This window comes from Neolamprologus multifasciatus, chromosome 12 (genome assembly GCF_963576455.1).
Source record: "Neolamprologus multifasciatus chromosome 12, fNeoMul1.2, whole genome shotgun sequence".
NCBI lineage: Eukaryota > Metazoa > Chordata > Actinopteri > Cichliformes > Cichlidae > Neolamprologus > Neolamprologus multifasciatus.
In genome coordinates, this window is record NC_140450.1 from 6,774,350 (window position 1) to 6,793,495 (window position 19,146).

The following is a 19,146-nucleotide window of genomic DNA, read 5'->3' on the forward strand; positions in this document are numbered from 1 at the left end:
TAAATATCAAAAGATGACATTAGGATTATTTATGAGTCAAGTCTATTTATCAGTGCTTGTTCATCAATGCCACATCAATTTTACACTGTTTATATATTTTAAAAACTGTTTCATGAACACTCAGTGACTTTACAACTGCTACATATTGGCAAAAAAGGCAGAAAATCAACAAAAAATGAACAAGTAAATAAAAAGATTTTAACACATTCAAAGTGAATATTAAACAAAAGAAAACAAAGATAAATGACATTTATGATTCAGTTTTGCTGTCTGTGTTTTGAAAATCATTTCTATCTCATTGTATAAATTCATGCAGGTTCTAAATCTTTCTTTCTGCAATTTCTCACATAAGAAAGAACAACAGGAGTTGCCTAAATTGAAAAACAAATAACCACAAAACAAGCTGTAACAAAAGCAAGAACGCTTCAGAGAAGAGAAAACAAAACTAAAAGAATCACAGAGACCTCATTGCAGTTTTAAACCGTAATATGATTTTTACTGTTTTACTTATCTGTTTTATTGGGTTGAGTTGAAAATCTAAGGTGTATTATGAATTGTCCCTGACAAAGCAATTTACACAGAACTTAGGAATAGTCTAAGAAACAAAGAGTGAGCTTTAGTTTGTATGAATACAACTGAATAATCTTTTAGAATGTGTCATTGCAGATTATTCTAAAGAAATTATTATGTCATCGTACACAGCTTGGTTTATTTTGTCGTGATGAAGAACATAGCATAAGAATCACATTTAAGGACAATCCTTTACTTAAATTCATCACTGATTGTGAAGTATCAAAAGAAAAGAAGACACTGGGTTTATTTATTAGTCAGTTTTAGCACATTCTGAAACCAGTAAAACACACAACTGTTATAAATTTGGCAAAAAAGGAAGGGAATCCAAGAAAAATGAACAAATGGAAAAGATGGCTCATGTCAGTTTTACATGATCCAACATTTGATGCATTAATTCTGAAATTGGATTGTTAAACTTAATTTGAAAAATAAAAGAATCTGAGCTACATTTGTAATTTCATTTTGAAAGAGCTAAAATTTTATTCCTGCATTTCTCACATAAAAATGCGTTGAGAACAAAAAAAAACAAAACAAATAACCACAAAACAAGTTTTAACATAAGAAATAAAACACAAGAGAAGGGGAAAAATTCACAAAGACCACACTGAAGAAGTCCAGACGCTTTTCTTTCCAAGCTCCTTAAACCTCACTGAAGTTTTCAAAGAAATCTCAGTCTGACAGATTTTGAAATCAGAGGTTTTGGCGTCTCCTGCCTTTCCAATACTGAAATATGGGAAGAGTTCCTCAGTGAAAGTGTCTCTGTAAGTGTAGATCAGAGTCATGTCTTCAGGGTCATAGAAGGACACCTCCCCCCTGTCATAGTCCAGCTGGACTCTGAACCTCTGGAGACTCTTCTTCACTGTCACAGTCTGACCAACAACATTAATGTATTTTCCACTGCAATGCTCTAAACACCAGATTCCATATTTTGGTGAAACAAGAAGCTCTCCCTTCCTGTCAACTGACTCTTTAACTAAACCCACAGTCCAGGCAGGATGGTCTCCCACCTCCACCTCCCAGCTGTGTTTCCCTGAGCTGAAGCCCTCAGAGCCAAAAACAGTGGCATACTTTGTGTTTCTCTCTGGAATATCAGGAAGCTGCTGATTTGTGTCTCCATTCCTCACACTGGTCAGATCATCAGACAGATAGAGATAGCCACTTGCAGTGTTTGGGTCCAGAATGACAGGACTGAAGTGGACCTTCTCCTTCATCTTCTCCCACACTCTGAAGGATAGGTTGCCCAGGTGTTTGGCCACATCTATCAGTGCTCCTGAGACCAGCTGTGGATCTGACACTGAGCTCTGGGCTCTGGCTCTGCTCTGAGTGTCTTTATAACTGCTGAGGAATGGCACGCTGTGTTTCTGCAGCTCTTCTTCAACAGCAGAGATGCTGTCTGACAGAGAGGAGATCTGCTCCTCAATCATCTTCATCTCTCTGCTGATAGTCCTCCCCTTCTGCTCCTCTTCCTCCCTCAGAGCTGCCAGTCTGGACTCCTCTTCCTCTTTCAGGAACTGCTGGAGCTTGTTGAACTCTGCTCTGATCTGCCTCTCTGTGGACAACAGCTGCTTCTTCATGTGTTCCCTCATTTCATTGTATGTTTTCTCCACTTGTTTGTATTTGTTCCTCTTGTCCTGCAGAGACTTTAAGTCAGATTTCAGCTGCTCCTTCAGGTCACTGACTGCTTCTTCTACAGGAACCACTTTGTGACTCTGGTGGAGAGAAAACTCACACACAGGACACACAGCTCTCTGCTCGTCCACACAGAATAGTTTAGGTTCTTCCTCATGTTTACTGCACACCACTGTTAATTTCTTCTCTCCCTTTCCTTTCTCAGATGATCCAGATTTCTGTCTCCCAGCAAATGAATCAGCAAGTTCTTTCAGAGCAAAGTTCACAAGAGGATGATCCTTTGAAGATTTTCTTTTACAAATGGGACAGTTTTTGTTTTTAGTTTGTTCCCAGAATTTCTGCAGGCAGCTTGAACAGAAGCTGTGGCTGCAGCTCAGAGACACAGGATCTCTGAAAGTCTCTGAACACACATGGCAGCTCAGATAGTTTTCAAGAAGAGGTCTCTCAGCCATTTGATCTTTAAGTATTTTTAACTCACCAAATTAGTGTCTCTTGAACTTTCTGATTAAAATCCTCCAAACGTGTGTTCTTAGCAGAGATCTGACTCCCTGTAATGGCGTCTCAGCTTAGTTTAAAAGTGTCGAAATTTACTTTCATTTTCACAAATCACAGTCACGTGACAAACTGAAATGTGCATATAATATTTGCATTCGCTAGAGGGCGCTGTCACAGTAATTCAGATAGTTTCCAGGTTGTGCTTCACAAAAACCACAAGAGTGAAAATTGAAAAATCGTTGACTTCTCTAAGTGTTTTTTAAAAAAACTAAACAGATATTTCAATAAGGAGAAGGAACTGAAGATGATTTATTATATAAGAATTCAGCTATGCTATGTTGTGATTAGACTACGACGGCCCGTCAGGATGAAAGCAGGATGAAATCCCAGCTGTGACAGGAACCAGGGCCGGTGTCTTTTGTCCTCTGTGTGCTGCTGTGATGAAATGAGTCATGCTAGATACGTTTATAAAAATGTACATAATTGAAACTGATGAGTCTAATGTGTTGTTAGAGGGAGAATTCACTAACTTTGAAGCAGAGTTGAGTTCAGACATTTAGCATGAACCAAACTGCTCTGGTGAGTTTGTATTGATGCACATTCATTTTAGTGCTGTGCCTTGTTATACCTCAGCAACATGTTAGAATAACTGCTGTGATGTTTATAGTCAAAGGAAGAAGCTATGGTACAGACCCTTAGTACCATCATCACTTTTCTGCCCCTTATCTGGTTACATAAACAAATTTAAAAAATATGAATAAAGTATAAAAAGTGTCACAAAGACTATGGCTCAGGGCAGACTGACTAAACAAATACTTTGTTTGCTTCTCCAACATGTCAGCAGGTCTGTGCTCAGGACTGAAAAACAAGATTCAGTCTGCAAAGAGGAGAAATAAAGTTTTATTAGTTTTTAATTAATAATCTACCTTCTTGCTCTCTTAATAATCTTACTGACTTTAAATTTCCAAACGCATAACAAATGATGTATTTAGAGCCAAAGTTTATGGAAATACTAAAGAAAAAAAATGTTTTATTTGTGTATTTGCAGTTTTTAGAGATGAACTGAGAAAAGTGTTTTTGCTTTACTTATTGAGTAACGGCATAACTAACATGTAATGAGTCATATATAATAAAAATGTGAGAAAGTGGAAATAAAATGTTGGAAAAACATTTTTACCAGAGAAGAAAATATGAACTTTGTCTTGTGAGTAAATATAATATACAAATAAATACCAATATTATAAAGTTGGACCTTCATCAAACATCTCTGCAGCTTTAAATTTACTGTTAAACAACATAAGTTAGAGTTTATAAAGATGCAGATCAGGTGTGAGAATGTAAACTTTATCCATGATTACATTTGATTTCTGCCTGGTAATGTTTCAAACACTGTGTCATGAACCAACGGGTTTGATCAGGAAAGTGGACCCAAAACTGCAGACAAACACGGGCGAGGAATGCTTATGTCACGGGGTGGAAAGGGACACGTTTCTAGGGTCTTTTTACTATGCATGTTTTGCCGTGTTTTACCTTTTTTAATATTTTAATATTGTACATTGGTTTGTTTTTATGAGTTTTACTGCATGTTTTTAATGGTATTTATTTGGTGACTTGTCCTGGAAAGACTCCGCCCCTACCTGATTACAAACCTAATCACACCTGGGAGGTCCCAGAGGCCAATAAGAGGGCCTGGCAGAGAGAGACGGGCAGGCGTGAGTGGCGTCAGGCGGGGGCGCCTGCAAGCCCGGAGGGCTGGTTGAGCTTGGCGTCAAGCGAGGAGGATACAGCGCCGGCAACCAGAGACGCAGAGCGAGCGGTCCGACTGCTGCAGCAACAGGAGGCCAGAGTACGCGTCTGCAGGGAATTGGAGGCGACGAGACGGGCCGGTGTCGAGTGGCAGTTACAAAGAAGCGGCGGGCGGAGTTGAGAGCTCTGCCCTCCCGGGGTAAGTCTCTTGACTTTCCCCTTTTAATGATTGAAAGCTGCCTAAAAGAGTAGTAACTGCCGCTGCCTCCCTCCTTTAGCGCACCGGGGCGCAGAACGTGGAGAGGAAGGCGAGGACGCCGCCGGGTTCCCCTCCTGCACAGCTCCGCTGGATTTTTAACTTTTAGTGACTCTTATATCGTGGCGGACGCCACCGGACTTTTAATGTTGTGTTTTATTGATTTTTATTGTGTTGTCCCCTGGCCAGGGTTGTTTTAATTCATTTTACATTTTTTTAATTATTTAAATATAATAAATTATATTTGAATTATACAGTTTTAAATTTGTGCGTTCCCTTGGCGGCTCCACTGCTCTGTACGTTTTGAGGAAGGTTTCCCTCCTTTTAAGAAACACTGAAAAACATCACCTTCGCTCCCCAGATAGCAAGGAGACATTGAACAGATGTTGATTTTCCATCTGAACCATCAGAATCGTCATGCTTGAAATGTCAACACAAAACCAATGTTGAAACAACATTGAAATACTGATGAAACCTGACACTGACATTGAAATAACATTGATTCACTGTTGTTCTGTCATCGTTGATTGTTGATCTATTTATAGTTGACAAGGTGACAACAATCACGTTGAAAAACCATTGATTTATGTCTGTGATTTATGGTTTCGCGGGAAATTAAAGCTGCTACCACTTGGACTATTCCATAGCCCCCCCCCCTCTCACAGTGGTACATCCCTTCAGGTAACCATTGTCTTGTACAGTAGAGCGGGACATTAGATTTACTCTCAGCGGAATTGACCGGAGAAGGCATCAGTTCATGCACTGCACTGGCCTGCACCACGATTAATATAAGGTAAGAATGAATGACTTTTGTTCTATTCGTTATTTCCACGGTTGCATTTGAATAACAGTAAAAAGCAAACAAACTTGTTAATGTAAAGTTTCGGACAAAATGTGGGAGCCCGAAATTGTGTCTACTTTCATCTTACAATTCGGCAACAAATAAATTGCACTGCGAACAAAGTCAACAAAGAAAACATTTTCGTTTCATACTTTTCCGTTATATTCCCTTACAAAGCTAGCTAGCTAGCTTTAACGGTTCGAGGGTTCCTTTGTTCTTGCCGTCGCCTCGGCGCTTGACCCAGACTTTCGCTCTGTAGTTGCTTTTTAGCATAGTACTACAAAATTGTAAATCTGTGATATATGATTGATAAACGTAAAGGTAACTGTATAAATGTGTTCAATGACTTTTACTTTTAATGATTGGAGAGCACCCGCTTCGATTCGCACTCAATTCAAACTTTACGTTGCACGCTCACCTAACTTTACGTTGCACGCTCACCTAACTTTACGTTGCACGCTCACCTAACTTTACGTTGCACGCTCACCTAACTTTACGTTGCACGCTCACCTACCTTGCGTTTGCACCTTTTGTCCACACGTAAACTGCGTTTTATTATTTATTTATTAGCTTTTCGCCTCTCACTGCTTAAGCCATTAATCTTTCTGGAATTGTTTTTTTTAAACAGATGCGACCTCACAAAAGATATTAGCTATGCTGTCAGACCTGACGACAGCTGTTAACGAACTCCGTGAGGAGGTCAGAGCCATCCGCCATCCCTGCTGCAATGAATCGGTAGATGCTGGGGTACTGCCTCTGGATTTGCCCTTGCACAACATTGAGGAGCTAAACAATGCAGAGGCAGCTCTTCAATCATAAGAGGCAAATAAGGCAATGGTAAGTATATAAAGGTTATGTACACTTTGTAACTATAAAGTGTAATAGCTGTCAGATGTGATTTAAATACATAACAACGGCCTGTTGATTAAACACACAAGCACTTGCATACACATTTAACACATGAGACACGCTAATTCCATCTCTTAAAATGTGTCTATAGGTGAGACGCTTGCCTTGATTGGAGGGACCACACTGGAGTGCGAGTCCGCCGTGTAATGGCTTATGCCATTACAAATGAGCTGGCCTCGGTACTCAACTGGGCAGGGAAAAAAACCAAGGACCAGACAAAGCAAAAAATGGCATTTAAAGATACAGCGCTCTGCAAATGCATATATGGTGGTAAGTTTTACAGTTTTTTTGCTATATTACTTTGTCTTTCTTAATAACAAGACTTTCATGTCCGGTTAATCTGGAGATGGAGTCTTTGGTCTTTGGCTTGTTTAGTCCTCGGGTTGTAGTTGTACAGCCTGAGGACCCCATGTTTATTTTGTAGGATACACGGCACACCATGCTAAGACTTATCACTTTTTCCGCTCATAGCTCTTTGGGAATAAAATGCGGCAGTTTGCAGATTTACGCCTGGTGACTTTCATGTTTATCAGCCTAGGAGTTTACATACTTTCTCCCCGCTGAAGACAGTTAACAAGAGCTTATTCATGTGCTCTAATTCACTTTTTTTGTTTGTGTGTGTGTGTGTATTTTTGTCCTAGATGGCCTGACGCAGCAGTTAGGGGCAAACTCTATGTCCGAGTTTGTCTTTGCACAAGCAGTGCAGAAATGGCTCCGATACGCCCCAGATCGTTTGGGTGGTGCAGGACGCACATCATGCATCCCCATCCCAGAGTAAAAAATTACAAACTTCTGTGAAACATATAAATGTAAATAGGAAACTGTCTTTTAATAAAGTATTTAGCAAACGAAACATGCCTATTGACCTTTTTTTGTTTATTTTTTTTCTCTGTTACATCACATGCAATGCTTTCTTATTTTAGGATATTAATATTGACATGATACATTGTGAGACATTTGTTGTTGTTTTTTTTTTATAAAGGGTGTCCAATTTGAGGAATAAGTACAATTATGTGTTTAGGTGGTTTAAGTATTGATGGAAACATGCAGTAGTTTAGTATTGGTTAAAATACTTATAAAGAAAGGTAGATTTCCAGTCATGATTTAACTGTTGTTTTAATAAAAAGCAACTGTGCAAAAGAGGTGGAAAATCAACACCATAGCTCAACAGTGTTTCAATATCAGAATCTGACATTGTTTCAATGTCAGGTTTCAACATTGATTCAACATCAAAACCTGACGTTGTTTCAACATTAAAAAAGGGTGCAAGAGTGACGTTAGGTCAACGTCACACTTCAACGTTGGTTCAATGACGTCGCTTGATATTGACTCAACGTTGTTTCAATGTTTCCTTGCTATCTGGGTCCGTTACACTTGCAGTGAATTTTAATCGAGAAAGTGACCTAACGTGACAAGGGGGGCAATCAGGCTAGTTGCAGAGACGGGGAGGAGGTCAGTGAGCCGTGGGAATATTCTGTAACAGAGGAAGAGGTAGTTATAATCGGAAGGGAAAACTGGAGCATAGATAACTAGAAACTGGAGACTTGTTCGCCTTACTGTGCCAGTCCGGGTTAGAATCACTGAGGGGAGGGGAGAGGTCCGTGGAAAGCGTCTGGAGGGTCCCAAGCTGAAGCGTGGGGGTTGGAGGGCAGGCGGACAAGTAGGCTGGGAGGCGGGGACTGTCCCCGTAAGGTGAAAGCCAGGATAGGAACAATGCTGTACGAAGGGAAGACAGAAATTACTCTGAGAGCTAAGTCACACAAGGAAAACCACAAAGGGAAACGTCATTTACCACCGAGAAGGGTAGAACAAACTGGCACGGAGGACCCGGTTGAGACAGCTGAAGTAGGTCTCCAGCTGATTGATTGCAGCTGAGGCTCAGTTGAAGCACTGAAGTCCCCGCCCCAAAGGGATGGTACAGCAGCCACAGAAGGAAACACCCTCCAGGTACCCCCACGGAACATGACACACTGAGGATCAGACCAAAGTGAGAATCAGTGACTCCATCAAAACAAACTGCACAAGTCTTCTCTGATATGCAGTTTAAGAGAGTTGAGGTTAAATGTGAATGCAGGTCTGAGAATAAAAATAAAATTTTAAATGTAGTTGATTAAAATAAACTGAATTTGATAAAATCTGATTATGATTATTTCAAGAAAACAGCTTCAGCACAACAAGAATATTTACAAACCAACAGAAGCAAATAATCTTTTATTCTAAGGAGTCAGTTAAATATAAAAAGAACAATGAAAGTGAGTTTCCATGTTAAATAAAACTAAACTAATGACTGAATGTGTCTAAAAAGCTGATTTTCAGTCAAACACAACAACAACAGAATCACTGAATTTGATTTATTTCACTTCAGACACATTTTGTCATTTTCAATAATCAAAGAAACCAGTTAAAGAATAACATTGAAGTTTCAAAATCAAATTTAAAACCTGATTATAAATCATCAGAAGATCCAGAAATCATTCAAACGTTAAGAGACGTCTGCTGCTGATTACAATTAAAAATAACACAAGAAAGACTATTTTTAATCCAATCAATCTTAGTTACACTGATGAGACAGTTTCAGAACTTAGAAGTCGTTTCTTTGAATTTGGAAAACTTTAAAGTAGATGTGTTACTATAAAATGTTATTTAACTGAAAACAAGATGCTGACAATCAGGAAAATTTAGATCTTGTAGTTTTAAAGTTGACTCTTGCTGATGTGACACAAGTTTAATCATTAATCCTTCTTTAAAGAAGTGTCACAGTTTACTGTTCACACTCAACAACTTTGAAAAGCAAAGAAATCATCATTCAGATTTTAAAATTATCAAAATATTTACATGAACAACATCAGAAATAGTCTGAAAATATTAATTTAAAAGAAACAAGAATATAAAAATCCAAATTTTTTTTTACAGAAACTCGAGTGGCTCACAAGATTTTCACTTGAAAAAGTTTATTTGGTTTTCAATGAATTGCTAATAGTTTCATTATTTCAACAAAATAAAATAAAACCTGATAATGAAGTTAAACAATTTGATTAATAATTTCACTAAAATTAAGCTGCTGCTGGACTTAAAAAACAAACATAGAAACAAACAAAAGAACAAAACGGTGAAAATAAAGACTCTCTTTACAATCAAATCTCAGTCTGACAGATTTTGATATCAGAGGTTTTGGCGTCTCCTGCATTTCCAACATTCAAAATATGGGAAGAGTTTCTCAGTGAAAGTGTCTCTGTGAGTGTAGATGTGAGTCATGTCTTCAGGGTGATAGAAGGACACCTCCCCCCTGTCATAGTCCAGCTGGACTCTGATCCTCTGGAGACTCTTCTTCACTTTAACAGTCTGACAAACACCATTAGTGTATTCTCCACTTTTATGCCATAAACACCAGATTCCATATTTTGGTGAAACAGAACACTCTCCCTTCCTTTCAACAGACTCTTTAGCTAAACCTATAACCCAGACAGGATGGTCTCCCACCTCCACCTCCCAGCTGTGTTTCCCTGAGCTGAAGCCCTCAGAGCCAAAAACAGTGGCATACTTAGTGTTTCTCTCTGGATTATCAGGAAGCTGCTGCTTTGTGTCTCCATATTCTCACACTGGTCAGATCATCAGACAGATAGAGCCAGCCACTTGCAGTGTTTGGGTCCAGAATGACAGGACTGAAGTGGACCTTCTCCTTCATCTTCTCCCACACTCTGAAGGACAGGTTGCCCAGGTGTTTGGCCACATCTATCAGTGCTCCTGAGACCAGCTGTGGATCTGACACTGAGCTCTGGGCTCTGGCTCTGCTCTGAGTGTCTTTATAACTGCTGAGGAATGGCACGCTGTGTTTCTGCAGCTCTTCTTCAACAGCAGAGATGCTGTCTGACAGAGAGGAGATCTGCTCCTCAATCATCTTCATCTCTCTGCTGATAGTCCTCCCCTTCTGCTCCTCTTCCTCCCTCAGAGCTGCCAGTCTGGACTCCTCTTCCTCTTTCAGGAACTGCTGGAGCTTCTTGAACTCTGCTCTGATCTGCCTCTCTGTGGACAACAGCTGCTTCTTCGTGTGTTCCCTCATTTCATTGTATGTTTTCTCCACTTGTTTGTATTTGTTCCTCTTGTCCTGCAGAGACTTTAAGTCAGATTTCAGCTGCTCCTTCAGGTCACTGACTGCTTCTTCTACAGGAACCACTTTGTGACTCTGGTGGAGAGAAAACTCACACACAGGACACACAGCTCTCTGCTCGTCCACACAGAACAGTTTAGGCACTTCATCATGTTTACTGCAAATCATTTTCAATACCTTCTTTTCTTTTAGTGTATCAGATGATCCAACTTTCTGTCTCTGAGCAAAAGAGTCAGCAAGTTCTTTGAGAGCAAAGTTTACATCTTGATAATCTTTTGAAGATTTTCTTTTACAAATGGGACAGTTTTTGTTTGTAGTTTGTTCCCATTTCTGCAGGCAGCTTGAACAGAAGCTGTGGCTGCAGCTCAGAGACACAGGATCTCTGAAAGTCTCTGAACACACATGGCAGCTCAGATAGTTTTCAAATAGTACAAGTTTTTCAGCCATTTGATCTGATTTTCAGATTTCCTTTTCTCCCCAAATAACACGACTCACCATAAATACAGATCCCAGCCTTCAATGTAATGGCGTCTCTGCTCTGATCAACGTTATGACTCTTTCGGTTTCATTTACTCTGTTGTGGGTGGAGCTGATGGTAACAAACCTGCCATTTGACTCTGTCCACAATAGATGGAGCTCTTTCTGTGTTAAAGGAATACTCCACCACCTTGTCAAATTCAAGTAGTTGTGTAAAGAAATTGTGCTGCAATAACTTTCATATGCATCACTGAATTCTGATATGATTCAAGGCTGACATTAGCTGCAATTCTACACCAAAGGATTGAAATTCATAAGTTTTGAGCTTATTTTTAAGCCAGCAGTTGGAGAATGTTTGATACTCAGAAGGTCCAGTTTTCTATGGATGAACATTTCCTAAAATCCTAATAAATCCCAGCAGTCACCACCTGGCTGACAATCATGGGGAAACCAGTATGACAGATATTTAATATCAAAGGGTTTAACACCATGATTGTGATTTTTTATTTCTGCTTTGTTCTTCAGTTTCAGATTTTCACAGCCTTAGACACACTTTTATTATGTTTTATTTTTATCTACTTAAGTCATTGCCAAGTTGCCAGAGAGGAAAATCTCTCACTTTAAAATTCATATAATACAGAATAGTTTGTCCCACCAAACACCTCATCAACTTTTTTGTAAGATGGTAAAGATTTTGTCAAATATTTTTTATTTCTCTTTGTTTAACATATTTAAAGGTCAAGGGTTACCTGCAGGCATTTGTGTTTGACTGTGCTAACTGTGCATGTGAGTACAACAGTGTTGTTCTTCTTTGTGTGTTTCTAACCTTGAAAATCACAATAATGATATTCACATATTTCAAATGAGGAAGTGCACAGTATTACATAACTGAAACTAACAAACACAGAAGCTGTTTTTTCTTCTTTGGTTGACAGTCAACAGAAATCTTGTTTCTACTTTTTTCCTTTATTATTTTGGTTTCAGTTTCTACTAAATGCTGGTATAATCAGCCTTTGTCTCTCAATTTCCTCAGCTTATTAATCGCATATAACTATTTTTCTTTCAAGATCATATGACGATCAATATAATAAGGATTATTATTTCTCTTTGTCACTTTGGCTTTAACCTGCCTTTAGCTGCTGCTCTGATCTACACAGTTTTCAGTTTTCTTACTAATTCTTAGTTGTTGTGAGTTGAATTGAAGATTGAGGAGTTGCATCTGACAAATCTAAGAACCAAAGAATGAGCTAGTTTGTATGAATACAACTGAATAAATGTATAAGAATGTCAGACAGTCAAGATTATTCTGCAATGACACTTTCAAAGGAATTATTGCTGAATTGATATATACAAGTGCACAGTTTGATTTATTTTGCAAAGTTATGCAGAACATACCATAAGAAACATATTCAAATAGAGAAAATCGCTTACTTAACTTACTTAACAAGACATTAGCATTATTTATTAATCAAGTTATCAATCAGGTTTTTTTTTTTACATTTTGAAGCCAATAAAAAACACATATTAGCCAGAGATTGTTATCAGCTGATTCTAATCTCAACACTGATAAAACTAAGCTAAGTAATATTTATCAGCATCCATTTATCTTTGTCACGTCAATTTTGGACAGTTTTAATGTTCAAAAATAGTTTCATGAAGAGTTAAATGACTTAAAAACATTTATACATTTAATTTTAAAAAAAAGAAAGATCAGGGAATGAATGAAAAATGAAGAAATAACCAATAATGGATAAAAGATTGCATCACCTGACATTTGGTGCATCATTTTTGAATCACCTTTAAACTGAATTGGAAAAAAACAAAACAAAAACAAATTACATTTATCATTTTGCTCTCTGTGCTTTGAAAATAATTTATATTCTATTGTGTAAATTGCTTTACGTGTTATATTTTTTCTGCTTTGTTCAAACAAACAAACAAATAACAACAAAACAAGATGTAATAAAAGAAGGAAAGTGCAAGAAAAGAGAAAAGAAAAACAAAAAGTTCACAGAGACCTCGTTGCACCTTTCAAAGAAATCTTAGTCTGACAGATTTTGATATCAGAGGTTTTGGCTTCTCCTGTCTCCCCAGTACTCAAATATGGGAAGAGTTTCTCAGTGAAAGTGTCTCTGTGAGTGCAGATCAGAGTCATGTCTTCAGGGCCATAGAAGGACACCTCCCCCCGTCATAGTCCAGCTGGACTCTGATCCTCTGGAGACTCTTCTTCACTGTCACAGTCTGACCAACAAATATAATGTAGTTTCCACTGTGATGCAATAAACGCCAGATTCCATATTTTGGTGAAGCAAAACGCTCTCCCTTCCTGTCAGCTGACTCTTTAACTAAACCCAGATTCCAGCCAGGATGGTCTCCCACCTCCACCTCCCAGCTGTTTCCCTGAGCTGAAACCCACAGAGCCAAAAACAGTGGTATACTTTGCTATTCTATGGGTCTCTTTCGTACTTATCGAAGAGGAGATGAGATGCATTTGCTGCTATTTCACTGACTCTGCATGTCAATGCTATGCAAAATATAACTGCACAATAACTTTGGTGACAGATCAAACAGATAATTCAGTCAGTCAAGTTTGTCAGCTTGGAATAAAAAAATAATTAAAAAATAATTTAAAAAAACACAGCTTCCATCCAGACTATTGATCAGGGCTGCACATTTAGGACTGAAATGGCACAAATATCTCTAATGAATCCCACAAAACAAAAAAGATTTTGATTGTACTAACAAAACTGAATACACATATGTACAGCATGCAGTACAGTCAGTACTGACATGCATAATAAGCAGACAACAGAAAAAAATACATCAGTATTTGGTCGTTTCTACACAGTTGTAAATGACATTGTATTTCAAAAAATAACAGACCCAAATGCAGACCCTCGAGGCAGGGACAGGGTTTAACAAAAGGTGAGCCATTTATTAGGCTGGGAGAAGGTAACAAACAAAGGCAGGCAGATACTAAAGCAAAACTTAACTAGATCAAAAACTTAACTAAAATGGGGGAAACTAAATGCTAAACCCAAGGGACAAAGAACATCAACTGAATATGAGAAAAACCTGAAGATGGCATAACCAGAATGTGGGCATCTTGAAAACCAGGAAACATGAAAGCCAGGAAACGTGACGTGAACACAACAGACTACCCGACAATAAATGACAGAAAACTCACACACTAAATACACAGAGAGGAGACAAGGTGAGCGGAATCACATGGGGAACAAAGCTGAAACAAATGAATGTGATACCACATGGGAAGCAAAACTGGACACACTGAACATGGATCACGAGACTATCAAAATAAAACAGGAAACGGTGACGTGAGAAATAGTGACGTAGAACGACACATGAGCTTGACACAGAAGGAAAGGTAGATGAGAGAGGGAGCAAGGGAACATGAGAGAGAGCACAAGAGAGAGACACGATGGGCTGGGCAAACATGGAATACACATGATCGTCAGGGGTGACATGGAATGACACGCAGGAAGGGGAGACGAGACATCTCGACAAGACAACAGGGAAACTGAAATACCATACAACTAAACAATGAAGAGAACTCAATAATCAAAAAATAGAAAACCAAAATATTACAACACACAAAAAAACCCCACCATAAACTCAAAAGGCCAGGTCAAATGACATGAAACAATGACAAATCCATTGTTTTCCATAACTGAATAACTTGACAGTGAGCTCTGAATAACTAAACAGACTAAAACAAAAGCAGAAAATGTTTAATTCGCCAAAGCAAATTCAATCTCCATCCATCCATTTGCTTCCACTTCTCCTTTTCAAGGGTCCCAGGGGGCGCTGGAGCCTATCCCAGCTGTCTTAGGGCGAGAGGCAGGCAAAATCTCTTTGGTCATTATAAAGGCTTATAGCCATATATCAGTAAATATATTGTTTTGAACTGCATTAAAGATTTTCAATCTTATTTTAGTCTAATCATTATCTTATTCTATTATTTTTGTTTGATATTTATTTGTAAGCAAACTTACAAATTCAGCATCAGAACAGAATGCAAACGTTCCACTTTTGTCTCGTCAGTCCACAGAATTCCTAAAAACATGCAACAAGATGTTTATTTTTTATTTTTTGACAAATGCGAGATGAGTCTATGTGTTCTTTTTGGTTAGCAGTGATTTTCACTTTGAAACTGATCAAGTATATGTATTTTTAAAATTGTTATGAATATGAAAAGTTACAAATACTTTACTAAATGTCGTAAAAAAAAAAAAGACTCGAAAAAAACATGTTTTTGTAAGTTTTTGAGCTAAATGTGGAAAAATGTTGCCGTTAATTTCAGCACGTTTCACTTTACAAAAGTACCCCCTTTTTTAGCAGTATATACCACACTACATTGTTTTATGTTCTATACAATTTACATTGAAATTATTCTGAGTTCTTATTTTAGTTAAGCAAACAAATAAACAAAACCAAAGTCAAGAAATTGAAAATTAACTTGAGAGTTGAGATTGAATTTGATTGTCACACAGTTTGCTGACATGTTGTCCAGTTTCATTCAGGTCATGAGAGTTTTTAACTGAAAAATGTAGAAAGGTAAATTTCACAAACTATCAGACTAGCATAAGATACTTGTTATAGCATATTTACACCATAACCCAAAATTTGGAAAAGATGTCTCACTTCCCCCCCAAAAAAGGCCTGCATTAATGCTTTAACATCTCAGGCTCTGTTTTAAAAGTATAAAAAACTAGCTTTGAATTTAATTATGTAATGCGTTAGAAAACATTGTTTTTCTTATAATCTTTATCGTTATATTGATTTCATGTTCCTTTAGTTTAACTGACAATCTGAAGATAGAAAATAATTCTATTTTTTAATTAAAGATGTAAAATATGTACCCCTATATGGTGAACGTTGGTGTCTTTTCATGCCTTTACTTGACTAGATTAAATCTTTATAAAAAAAAATAATAAATTCAGTTTAATACTATTTAGCTGCAACTTTTACTTCCAGATTAAAATATCAGCAGTGAATATTAATTTCCCCCAAATAAATTCAAAGTCTTGTCATTATATACGGACCTATAGCCATATATTGGTAAATGAATTCTTTTACAATAAAGATGTTTTTTCAGTATCAATTTTCTCCAGTTTTGAGGATTAAAGGAAAACATTGAGGATTTAGCATTTCTATTAATTGGGGATATTCTGTATTTTAGAACAAAAATAATTAATTTCTTCGATTAAGCAAAAATCGTATTCATGCTTTTAAGAGTATTTGTGGTTTTACCAAATATAAATTAGTGACTTGAATAGAGTAAAGACTAGAAAAGCACCACACTAACATTTAAGAATAACAATCACTTAAATTTCAATGAAATCGCTAGTCTGACAGATTTTGATATCAGAAATTTTGGCGTCTCCTGCCTTTCCAATATAAAAATATGGAAACAGTTTCTCAGTGAAAGTGTGTCTGTGAGTGTAGATCAGAGTCATGTCTTCAGGGTCATAGAAGGACACCTCCCCCCTGTCATAGTCCAGCTGGACTCTGATCCTCTGGAGACTCTTCTTCACTGTCACAGTCTTACCAGGCACCATTAGTGTATTTTCCACTGTCATAATACAAACACCAGATTCCACATTTTGGTGATGTAGAAGATCCATTCTTGTCAGCTGACTCTTTAACTAAACCTACAATCCAGTCAGGATGGTCTCCCACCTCCACCTCCCAGCTGTGTTTTCCTGAGCTGAAGCCCTCAGAGCCAAAAACATCATTATACTTAATGTTTCTCTCTGGATTATCAGGAAGCTGCTGCATTGTGTCTCCATTCCTCACACTGGTCAGATCATCAGACAGATAGAGACAGCAGTGTGCAGTGTTTGGGTCCAGAATGACAGGACTGAAGTGGACCTTCTCCTTCATCTTCTCCCACACTCAGGTTGCCCAGGTGTTTGGCCACATCTATCAGTGCTCCTGAGACCAGCTGTGGATCTGACACTGAGCTCTGGGCTCTGGCTCTGCTCTGAGTGTCTTTATAACTGCTGAGGAATGGCACGCTGTGTTTCTGCAGCTCTTCTTCAACAGCAGAGATGCTGCCTGACAGAGAGGAGATCTGCTCCTCAATCATCTTCATCTCTCTGCTGATAGTCCTCCCCTTCTGCTCCTCTTCCTCCCTCAGAGCTGCCAGTCTGGACTCCTCTTCCTCTTTCAGGAACTGCTGGAGCTTCTTGAACTCTGCTCTGATCTGCCTCTCTGTGGACAACAGCTGCTTCTTCATGTGTTCCCTCATTTCATTGTATGTTTCCTCCACTTGTTTGTATTTGTTCCTCTTGTCCTGCAGAGACTTTAGGTCAGATTTCAGCTGCTCCTTCAGGTCACTGACTGCTTCTTCTACAGGAACCACTTTGTGACTCTGGTGGAGAGAAAACTCACACACAGGACACACAGCTCTGTCTTCATCCTCACAGTACCAGTAAGGGACATCTGGATGTTTATCACACACCACCTCCTCCTTCTCTTCCTCCTTCTCTTCCTCTTTTTCTTTTTCTGTCTCAGGTGAGCTCTCACTGTGTCTCTTAGCAAAGGAGTCAGCAAGTTCTTTGAGAGCAAAGTTCATGGATGGTTCATCCTTTGAAGATTTTCTTTTACAAATGGGACAGTTTTTGTTTGTAGTTTGTTCCCAGAATTTCTGCAGGCAGCTTGAACAGAAGCTGTGGCCGCAGCTCAGAGACACAGGATCTCTGAAAGTCTCTGAACACACATGGCAGCTCAGGGAATTTTCAAAAAGTGCGAATCTCTCCGCCATTTCGTAATTTTTTTTATGACTCACCGAAATACGACCTCTTTGCCTGATAATGTCGCCAAATTGTGCTCTTCGGTACAGAGCGCAGGTTTTAATGTAATGGCGCCTCCAGTGTATTGAAACTCATTTCAGTTTCATTTACTCTGTTATGGGTGGAGCTGATAGTAAGGGACTTGCTATATTCCCACTAGATGGCGCCATTTCTGTGTTACAGATGTTGAATACTCCACCAAACTTCCTCTGATGCTTCAGAAAGAACATTTAGCTGAACCAACATGAATATGCGTCGTTGTTTAAATTCTGGTTTGAATTTAGGCTGCACCGACCTACCTCTGTACACCAAGGATCGACATTCAAATATAGCGTTATTCAAGTTATTCATGGCACAGCAGTTAAAAAAAAGGGCAAACAATCCTATATTAATACATTAATATTTCAATATATTACTGTAATATATATTATAATAACATAATCGTCCACAAAGAACAACTACTACACACGACCATTTAATTCTCTCGCTTTTCTGTCTCACATGATGCTTTGTCTCCCAGCAAAGAATTTCTTCCAGTGTAAAGTTCCTTCCTGGAAAATCAAGATTTCCTTTCACATATGGGAGTTTTTTCCCCAGTTGCCAGATTTTTTTATATAATATTTATTATTCCAGTAAAACTCTTACTAAGATTCATAATATCAGGAGACAGGACTGATAAACTGGTCAAACTGAACACAACATCCAGATAATATGTAATACCACTTGAAAAATGGCAAAAATCTTATTTTGCATGGTTGGATCTTAACAAGGCTTCAAGTAGAGCTTCAACTTACAACAAGAAGAAATGGGAGTGAGACAAAACATTTGGGCATTAAAAAAAAAAAAACTGAAACAGGCAGTTTTACAGTTGATCCAAAGTTTAGGACCACGTGCCTTTAAATGTAAAAGTGTGAATTCATTGTCACCTGTTTTTCCACCTTGGGGCGGAGCCGTGGTGTCTACAGGCATTGGCGGCACCTGTGTGTAACAGGTCTGTGAGGACATAAGAACAGCGCTCACAATCACTCTTTGTGAGATCATCTGCTAATCACTGTTAGTGAGGGCTGCCACAGTCAATGTGTTTAGTTATTGTTGCGCTGACAGTGTTTCTCTTATTCATTATTAATGGAAAACACTCTGTCCTTTGCTTTTATTAGTACTTTTGACAGAACTAGATGAGGCTGAAAACCTGTGCAATGTTCCCATCAGACCTGATGAAATGAAAAAATGTGGAAAACCTACTTTGTCACAGCACAGATACCTGTGATGAAAATAATGAATGTAAAGTGAATTTCAA

At 38.3% G+C, this 19,146-nt stretch overlaps 2 protein-coding genes, 1 long non-coding RNA gene and 1 pseudogene across 3 annotated transcripts; all 4 read right to left on the reverse strand.

Annotated features, from left to right (window-relative positions):
- Positions 1-59: 59 nt before the first annotated feature.
- Positions 60-2,786, reverse strand: LOC146506317 (nuclear factor 7, brain-like). The gene has a single exon (XM_085181248.1). The coding sequence runs from the start codon at positions 2,652-2,654 to the stop codon at positions 1,164-1,166; it is 1,491 nt and encodes a 496-aa protein (XP_085037374.1). The 5' UTR covers positions 2,655-2,786; the 3' UTR covers positions 60-1,163.
- Positions 2,787-5,875: 3,089 nt separating this feature from the next.
- LOC146506318 (uncharacterized) lies at positions 5,876-8,132 on the reverse strand. Its single transcript, XR_014877080.1, has 3 exons — positions 8,007-8,132; positions 6,005-7,923; positions 5,876-5,958 (listed from the first exon to the last, which is right to left on the reverse strand). It is a non-coding gene; the product is annotated as an uncharacterized LOC146506318 (long non-coding RNA).
- A 1,382-nt stretch (positions 8,133-9,514) lies between these two features.
- On the reverse strand, positions 9,515-11,031 carry LOC146506319 (nuclear factor 7, brain-like). The gene is given in 3 exon segments (XM_085179795.1): positions 9,515-9,643; positions 9,645-10,040; positions 10,042-11,031. Coding segments are annotated over 3 exon segments (1,419 nt in total). The 5' UTR covers positions 11,005-11,031; the 3' UTR covers positions 9,515-9,583.
- A 2,331-nt stretch (positions 11,032-13,362) lies between these two features.
- Positions 13,363-17,947, reverse strand: LOC146506320 (nuclear factor 7, brain-like; annotated as a pseudogene).
- Between the last annotated feature and the right edge of the window lie 1,199 nt (positions 17,948-19,146).